Source organism: Octodon degus, unplaced genomic scaffold (genome assembly GCF_000260255.1).
Source record: "Octodon degus isolate 3935 unplaced genomic scaffold, OctDeg1.0 scaffold00169, whole genome shotgun sequence".
NCBI lineage: Eukaryota > Metazoa > Chordata > Mammalia > Rodentia > Octodontidae > Octodon > Octodon degus.
In genome coordinates, this window is record NW_004524745.1 from 2,582,465 (window position 1) to 2,592,089 (window position 9,625).

Here is a 9,625-nt window from a genome sequence, read left to right on the forward strand (position 1 = left end):
ATTGTGTGTGTGTGTGGCCAGCTCAGCCCACCAGGGCCCGGGGCTGGCTGGCATGTGGTGCTGGGGGATCGAACTGCGGTCCCTGTGCTTTGCCAAGCTTGTTTCAAGTAGGTGCTTTAGACCACTGAGCCATCTCTCCAGCCCCCTCATGTCTTTTTAAGATAAGATTTCACTATGCAGTTTAGCCTGCTCTTAAACTCACTTTGTATTCCAGGCTGGCCATGAACTCACACTGATCCTCATGCCTCAGCCTCTCAAGTGTTGGGACTACAGGCATGTGCCTCCACGCCCAATCCCTGTTCTCCTTTTTTTTTTTTTTGATGTATTTAGTACAGGATCTACAGGGTCTCACTACACAGAATGGACTCCTAGTGATCTTCCTGTTTTCAGCCACCCAAGTGCTGGGATTACAGGCACGCACCACTACACCCAGTCTCAGTGTGCTTCGGGGGTAGGGCCAGCATGGCACATGGGGGATCGAACTGTGGTCCCTGTGCCTGCTTAAGCAGGTGCTTTAGTCCGCTGAGCTACCTGGCCGGCCCCTTGTTTATATCTTATTTTGAGTCTAGGCCTTTTCATATACCCAGGCTGGCCTTGAGACTCCTGAGTAGCTGCTAGCGTATTTGTTTCTTTTTTTTAAATAGAACATTTTTCATTTTGGTATCTGATGTTTCTTCAGTTTTTTTCCTCGTTACACATAACCTGGCCAGAATAGTATGGGAGTAGAATATACACTAGGGCATAGCCTCTGGTGATGCCTGTTATCCTCAGTTCCTCATTGCTGATGTTAATTTTTTATTTCGGTACAGGAAATCGAACTCAGGCCCTTGTGCTTGTCAGGCAGGCTTTTGTGCTGCTGACTTGCATCACTGGCTCACTGATGTTTCACTTGGTCAAGATGTTTTCTGTTTTCTGTACTGTATCATTACTGTTGTTTTACTTGCAGTTAATCAGAAATCAATGTGGATATACTTTAAGTCCATGTAAATATTCTGGACTTCATAAGAATTTTCCTCTGAATTTTTTGTTCTTATGTATTTGGTATAGGGTCTCACTACGCAGCTTGGACTTATAGTGAACCTCCTGTTTTCACCCTTCCCAGTGCTGGGATTACAGGCATGTGTCACCACACCAGTCTTGGTACCTGGGGTGGGGCCTGCAGGGCATGTGATACTGGCGATCCACACCCAAGTCCTTGCACTTGCCTGCCTAGGCAGGTGCTTAGATCACTGAGCTATCTCTGTAGCCCCTGAACTAATTTTTTAATGGTACTGAGAATTGAACCTAAAGCTTTCTCACTGAGCTGCTTCCTCAGACCTTTTTAAATTTTAAGACAGATCTTGCTTGATTTACACTAAGGGCTGGGGATGCAGCTCAGTGGGAAGGCTCTGGGTTTAATCCTCAGTACCACCTCCAAAATATTTTATTATGTTTATGACTGTTTTGGTGTTCAGATCATTCTAGATTTAGCCAGTGGGAACCCATGACTGATTTTAAAATTGGTACCCCAAAGTAGATAGCATTTTGGTTGAACATGGGCCTGTAAGGTACAATTAGGCTGCCAGTTTTAATATGTGTTTTTAAAATAACCTTAGAAAATACCTATTTTTTTATTTTCTCTTACAGTCTGGAGAGAAAAAGAAGGATGATGAAACAGTCGATAGCCTAGGTATGAGTATTTTTCATTATCTTTTGGCCTGAAAAGCAAGACTGCAGACTTAAATGTCTTTGGGATCAGACAGATAATATAATGGACTGAGGAGCATTGTTACAAATTGAAGAGCACCTGCTTTCCCCAGCTGCCTGGTTCCCACCCAGCTACAGCTGAGGCTGCCTTGTCAGCATCTGCACGTGGTGCTGTTAGGGTTTCTTCACTTACCTGGTCTCTGTTTCCTGCAAGCAGAACTGAAAAATCAGATATATACACATTCTTTTATTAAATCTTCTAATTTTAATCATTGGTAACTGATTCAATTTTTTAAAAAAATATTTTTTAGGGAAGGGTCTACAGGGTGCTCAGAGTCTCACTACTAGATCGACTTGTAGTGATTTATCTGTTTACAGCCTCCCAAGAGCTGGGGTTACAAGCGCAGGCCACCACGCACAGTCTCAATTGCTGTCGCAGCGTGCCCTGGGAGCAGGGTCTGCACGGCAGGCCTGGGGATCAAAACCCCTGTGCTTTAATTCGCTAAGCTATTTGGTCGGCCCTGATTCAAATTTTAAAAACAGAAGAAATTAAACCAATAACAACAACTGTGTTGTGGGCTCCATAAAATAAGACTGCAGACCCAGTTGCAGTTTCTAAAATAAAATAGATGGATTGTGAAAGATATCTTTGGCCACTTGTATTTGCTGGAGGTGTCAGGTATAACTCTGGTTGATGCTAAAGGAAATGTATACATCTGTTAAATTAAAAATTAGTATCCTTCTGTAAAAACTGATCCTAGATCAGAGACTCTTTCTTTCTTAGGTCCCTTGGAGAAAGGACAAGTGAAAAATGAGGCCCTTAGAGAATTAAGAGTGGAACTCAGCAAAAAACATCAAGCTCGGGAACTTGATGGATTTGGTCTTTATCTGTAAGTGTTATAGTAATTTAAAACTTTATTATTTATTTAGTACTGGGACTAAGCCCAGGGCCTTAGCCCTGAACTACATCACCAGTCGAGTCCCTTCTGTTTTTTAAAAAAAATTTGAGGCAAAACCTTCCTAATTTTGCCTAAGCTGGGCTTGAACTTGTGATCAATACCTGACTATAATGTAGGAAGTCACTTCCCCCCACCTTTTTTTGTAGTGATGGACTGCAATACATTCTTACTGAGCTATATCCCCAGACCTTTAATTTTTTTTTTTTTATTTTAGATGAGTGTCATTAAATTCTTACATTGTTCAGGTTGGGCTTGAATCTGGTCCTCTTGCCTCAGCCTTCTGAAGTGCTGAGATTACAGACATGGGCCACCATGCCTGACATAGATTAGGACTTTTCATAAAATAATTTCTAGGGCCAGGGAGATAGCTCAGTAGAATAAGCGCTTGCCTGGCGAGTGCAAGAGCCTGAGTTCAATTCCCGGTTCCAGGAAAAACAAACAAAAAACATAAAGTACTTTCTTGAGTAGAAAGGTGTTGTAAAGCATTAACCTCTCCTGTGATTGTTTCCTTTTTTCTAGGTATGGTGTTGTGCTTAGAAAGCTGGACTTAGTGAAAGAGGCCATTGATGTGTTTGTGGAAGCTACTCATGTTTTACCTTTGCACTGGGGAGCCTGGTTAGAGCTCTGTAACTTGATCACTGACAAAGAAATGGTAAATTGAAATGAGCTATGTGAAAACCTTCTTTTGGAAATCATATGTATTTCAGAAATCATTGTGCCTGGGGAGATAGCTCAGTAGAATAAGTGCTTGCCTGGCAAGCACAGGGTCCTGAGTTCAATCCCAGGTACCGCAAAAAAAAAGAAAAAGAAAAAGAAATCATTTAGTGGGAGGGACCAGTTTTGCCAGTTATGGTCTTTGGTTGTAGCTTGTTCTTTTCCTTTCACTATTTAAGAATGTGGATCTTCATTTGATGATAACTGGCTCTTGTTCAGTAGTTGCTATTGGATTTGCATCCATTTATAGTATTTTTCATGATCCTCTTTTCCCATTCAAATTTTACTGTAATTTGTTCTATAGAGTTAATATAATGTTATCCAAAGATGCCATAGAAAGTTTTCTGTGATATTACAGATTGTATTGAAATATTTTTCTAAGCTATCATGAATTGTGATTATTTGGATATTTTAAAATTGTGAAATAATATATATGAAATTATTTTATAAACTGCCATCCTTTTATGAGTTACTACTAGAAGTCTTCGTCTACTCTTCATTTTGCTATTCAGAGGCTAATGACAAGCAACAAGACCCTTCTTGGCAATAGAGCCAAATGCAAATTGAATTATGCTGCTAAACCTGTGCCTGAGATTTTGGATTAACTTGTATTCACTATCTCTAATTGCCTATTAGACTTGTATTGGAAGTTTGTTTTACCTCTGAACTCCAAATATGCAATATCAAATTTCTCAGCTTGACTACTAAATTCTTGATCTTTTCTCCCTTTTGATATATTCTTTCCTCTACTATTTCTCCAATCATCAATCTTCACACGTTAGTCATACTTGTCTTCTCTTTTTCTTCCTTAATCTAGTCAGTCATAGATAGCACCATGGTTATTTCTTTCTTTTTTTTTTTTTAATTTTATTTATTTATTTAGATATATGTGTGTGTGTGTGTGTGTGTGTGTGGCCAGCTCAGCCCACCAGGGGGCAGGGCTGGCTGGCATGTGGTGCTGGGGGATCGAACCGAGGTCCCTGTGCTTTGCCAAGCTTGTTCCAAGTAGGTGCTTTAGACCACTGAGCCATCTCACCAGCCCGGTTATTTCTTATATATTTCTCTTTATTTTGGTTCCCTTTGCCATCTTAGTCATCATTTCAAATTTGAATTACTTATAAGTAAAACATACTTTCTTTTTAGCTTTACATTTTCATTTTCAGGCTATTGACCATATTACTTCCAAACCTTTTCTTTAGTATGGGTCTACAGGGTTTAGAGGGTCTCACTATGTAGATTGGATTTATAGTGATCCTCTTGTTTACAGCCTCCCAAAGTGCCAGGATTACAGGCACACCACCATGCCCAGTCTCAATCACTTTCTTGGATGGCAAGACAGGCCTGAGGATTAAATCCCCAGCCCCTGTGTCTGCCTAAGCAGGTGCTTTAATCTGCTGAGCTATTTGGCTGGCCCTTTTTTTCATTTATGTATTTGGTACAGGGTCTCACTCTGCAGCTTGGACTCATAGTGAGCCTTCCGTTTTTAGCCTCCCCAGTGCTGGGATTACAGCTGTGTGCCACCAAGCCTGATTGACACACTCCCAGGGACAGGACCAGTGTGGCATGCAGGACCAGGGATCAAATTCTGATCCCTATACTTGCCAAAACAGGCACTTAGTCCTCTGAGCTATCTTGTTGGCCCTCCAAACCTATTCTTTTTTTTTTTTTATATTTATTTATTTTTATTTATTACATTTATTTATTGTGCGTGTGTGTGTGGCCAGCTCAGCCCACCAGGGGGCGGGGCTGGCTGGCATGTGGTGCTGGGGGATTGAACCGAGGTCCCTGTGCTTTGCCAAGCTTGTTTCAAGTAGGTGCTTTAGACCACTGAGCCATCTCTCCAGCCCCTCCAAACCTATTCTTAAACAGCATCATTATTCTGTTAGAAATGTGCAGTAGGTTCCTATTATATCTCATTTTTGTTTCATGATAGAACATTGCACCTGATCAATCCAATCGTATTTCCTCACTATTTCCTTGTACATAGTTTTCTCAAACTGAGCTAGTTGCTTCATGCTACCATACTCTTTTTTTTTTTTTTTTTTTTTTTTTTGGCGGTACTGGGAATCGATACCATACTCATTATGTCTGTTTAGCCTGCATTTACTTTGTTGCTCTTTCCTATGTGTCTATTCTTTTTCTCTATTTAAATCATACCCATCCTCTTTAAGATTTACCTCAGTTTCTGTCTTTTTTGAAGCCAACTTAACCAGACCATTCTTCCCTACTTGTGTTTGTAAGTTGTATTTGTTTAGTTGGATTGCCTTGTAATCATTAGGTGCCCTAAAATTGTTTAAATAATAAATCCTGTTTAAACAATAAAGATCATTCTTGATGTTCATTTGGGAGAGAGATCAAATTCTATTACATTATATCCTTCTCTCTCCTATCCTTCTCTGCCAGCTGAAGTTCCTGTCTTTGCCAGACACCTGGATGAAAGAGTTTTTCCTGGCCCATATATACACAGAGTTGCAGTTGATAGAGGAGGCCCTGCAGAAGTATCAGAATCTCATTGATGTGGGCTTTTCTAAGAGCTCATATATTGTTTCCCAAATTGCAGTTGCCTATCACAATATCAGAGGTGAGTGAATAAGGACAATGAAATACCACCAGACTCTGAGTGGTGCACTGTGTTGTTTTCTGAACTCTTATCTTATTTTTGCAGATATTGACAAAGCCCTCTCCATTTTTAATGAGCTAAGGAAACAAGATCCTTACAGGATTGAAAATATGGACACATTCTCCAACCTTCTTTATGTCAGGGTAAATTGTTTCTTTTCCTTGGGTATGACTTAAGTTCTTTTTTGTTTTAATCTGCTGTAGTACGTTGTTAACTGTTTGCATTTTAATAATGAGAAAAATAATTTAGGCAATCCCTGGTTATGCTTAGATTGTCTTTCTCTTTTCTCCCAGAGCATGAAATCTGAATTGAGTTATCTGGCTCATAATCTCTGTGAAATTGATAAATACCGTGTTGAAACATGCTGTGTAATTGGTAAGAGCTAACTACACTTTTATTTAAGATTTATCTATAATATGAATGAAAAATAGCAATATTAAAGTGTCGTTAATAGAATGATGTACCAGAGAAAATAAAATCTTGCTTTAATCCTACTCTTAAAGTTGTTTGGGGAATATGACTCCAGAGCATTTAAATCTGTAAATGCTAAAAATTTGTGTATATGTGTATATATGGATAGTGTTTAAAAACAGTATCATTATACATATTATAATTTTTGCCAAATGATGTATCTTTGCCATCTTTTTAGATTTTAATTTTTTTTTTTTATTTATTTGAGAGAGAGAGAGAGAGAGAGAGAGAGAGAGAGAGAGAGTGAGTGTGTGGCCAGCTCAGCCCACCAGGGGGCGGGGCTGGCTGGCATGTGGTGCTGGGGGATTGAACCACGGTCCCTGATGCTTTGCCAAGCTTGTTCTAAGTAGGTGCTTTAGACCACTGAGCCATCTCTCCAGCCCTTTCCCATCTTTTTAGTCTATCTTGATTTGTATTATTATTATTTTTTTTTTGGCGGAACCGGGGATTGAACTCAGATCCTTGTGTTTGCCAGTCAAGCACTTATCCTACTGAGCCATCTCCCCGGCCCCAATTTGTATTATTTTTAAGACTAGTACTCTTGTATGTGTACCAGAGAGGATGGGGGCATGGGACTGAGCATGTTTCTACCACTTAGCTACACCCCCAGTATGTTATTATATAAATACACTGCCATTTTTCTTTAATAATTTCCCATTGTGGAAGTTGTGGCTAGTGTTTGTTAATATAAAATTTGCTTAAGTTGGGCTCCATGGCACACATCTGTAATCTGAGCTCTTTGGGAGACCAAGGTAGAAGGTTACAAGTTCAAGTCTAGCCTGTGCAATTTAGTAATCTAGTGAGACCTCCTCAAGAGGTAAAAAATCTGGGATGTAGATTAGTGCAAAGGTTTTAGATTCAATACTCAGTAGCGGGGGCTGGTGAGATGGCTCAGTGGTCTAAATTAGAACAAGCTAAGCTAAGCAAAAACACAGGGACCGCGGTTCCATCCCCCAGCACCACATGCCAGCCAGCCCCGCCCCCTGGTGGGCTGAGCTGGCCACACACACACACACACAATAAATAAAAAATACCTATTATAAAAAAAAAAAATACTCAGTAGCCCTCTCACCAAATGAAAATTTTGCTTGAGGAAATATTCTGTGCATGTGTATTTATTTTTGCATGACTGTGCATTTATTTTTGTGTAGTAAGTTCGTAAAGGTAAAAAACTGGCTCAAAGTTGTATTTGTTTTAAACTTTTATGTAATTCAAAAGTTTGTAAAAATTTCTTGTCCTTAAAAAGAGCTGAGTCTCTTGGGGCTGGTGAGATGGCTCAGTGGTCTAAAGCACCTACTTAGAACAAGCTTAGCAAAGCACAGGGACCACGGTTCAATCCCCCAGCACCACATGCCAGCCAGCCCCACCCCCTGGTATGCTGAGCTGGCCACACACACACACACACACACACACACATAAATAAACTTAAAAAAAAAGAGTTGAGTCTCTTTCCCTGTATCAGCTTTTCATCTTGCCAGTATTGACATTTTGGACTGGGTAACTTTTCTTGTTGGAGGTCTTGTTGTGCATTATAGGTATTTCTAGTATTCCTGGCCTCTTTCCACTAGATACCAGTAACCCTCTCCCACAACTGTGACAACTGAAAATGTTTCTGTAGGCTGTCAAATGCCCTTTTTGGATGAGATTCACTGTTGGTTCAGAATCATGACACTCAGTATTTGACTACACTGTGTGCCCTGATAACCTGTTGGCATAAGCAAGTGCATGACTACCCTGGAGAAAGTATGCTTACCTAGCTTTTTTTTTTTTCCTTCTTGAGACAGGGTTTTGCTATGCTGTTCAGGCTGGCCTTGAGTTCACTTTGTAGTCCAGGCTGGTCTTGAACTCACAGCAATCATCCTGCCTCAGCCTTCCAAGTGCTGGAATTACAAGCATGCACCACTATGCCTGGCTGTTGTAATCGATAGCCTGGGTCCCCTGGAAATAAAAGGGATGCCTGTTTGTGGATCTTTGGTCTGTTATATCAAGATTTTACATTTGTGTTGGAGTGTGGTGGGATCCACCTATATTTTCAGCACTCAAGGAAGCTGAAGTAGGAGGGTTGTGGAGTTGGGAGCCCAGCCTGGGCAATTTAATAACTCATCAAGAGCCTAGAAGGCATTTCTTTTCTTTCTTTTTTTGATGTATTTGGTACAGGGTCTAAGTGCAGCTAGGACTCATAGTGTTCTTCCTGTTTTTAGCCTCCCCACTGCTGGGATTACAGGCATGTACCACCACACCCAGTCATGGTGGCTGGCACAGCATGCCCAGGGGGCGGGGCTGGCATATGGCATGTAGTGCTGGAGATCGAACCCTAGTCTCTGCGCTGGTTGCTAGGCTTGCTTAAGCAGGCGCTTAGTCTGCTGAGCTATCTAATCAGCCCTAGACGGCATTTCTTTCTTTCTTTCTTTCTTTCTTTCTTTCTTTCTTTCTTTCTTTCTTTCTTTCTTTCTTTCTTTTTTTTTTTTTCCTGTACCAGGGGTTGAATTCAGGACCTTGCACTTGCCAGGCAAGCACTTATTCTACTGAGCTATCTCCCCGGCCCAAGAAGGCATTTGTTGAATATCTTCTATGCTATTGCCTATTGAGGAAGACCAATAATAACTCAATTTAACCCGAGCTCTGCAGAGGCTAAGGCAGGAGATTGAGGGTTTGGAAATGGAGTTCAGTGGTAAAGCACTGAGAGGAAAAGTGGATTGAGAGAGGAGAGGGAAACCCCAATCCTGTAGGTTAAGTGTCAGAAGTAGTTTGCACAGAATGCTAGGAAATATATACGAAGTGTAGCCCCTGTGCTCACATTAGGGATATCTTCTTGGAGAAGGTATTGCTTAAGGGATGATCAGGAGCAAATGAGTACAAGGGAGAGGGGAGAATAAAGATTGACCTAGAAAAATAGGTTGACTTGGGAAAAGTATCATAGTACAGAGGAGCAGACATAGTGCTCAAAATAGTCCATTGTACTTGAAATACAGTGTGTGTGAGGTAGGAATGTCCAAACAGGGCTACTTGAGGAACTTTTTCTACTCTGTTAAACATTTAGGATTTGAGCGCAAATGGTTGCACATTCTTGTAATCTCAGTGCCAGTAGGCTAATGCAGGGTGATATGAAGCCAGCTTGGGCTACTCAATAAGACCCTGTCTCAAAAACAAGTTTCAGATCCCTCCCTCCCTCCTT

General features: G+C 40.8%; 1 protein-coding gene across 1 annotated transcript in view; it reads left to right on the forward strand.

Annotated features, from left to right (window-relative positions):
• The window catches only part of Cdc23 (cell division cycle 23), a 31,361-nt gene that overhangs the window by 8,489 nt on the left and 13,247 nt on the right, over positions 1-9,625 (forward strand). The window contains exons 4-9 of the mRNA XM_004643260.2: positions 1,627-1,669; positions 2,471-2,576; positions 3,165-3,297; positions 5,763-5,940; positions 6,025-6,122; positions 6,273-6,354. Of these exons, the coding sequence (XP_004643317.1) occupies positions 1,627-1,669; positions 2,471-2,576; positions 3,165-3,297; positions 5,763-5,940; positions 6,025-6,122; positions 6,273-6,354 (640 nt within the window). The remainder of the gene's footprint in view (positions 1-1,626; positions 1,670-2,470; positions 2,577-3,164; positions 3,298-5,762; positions 5,941-6,024; positions 6,123-6,272; positions 6,355-9,625) is intronic.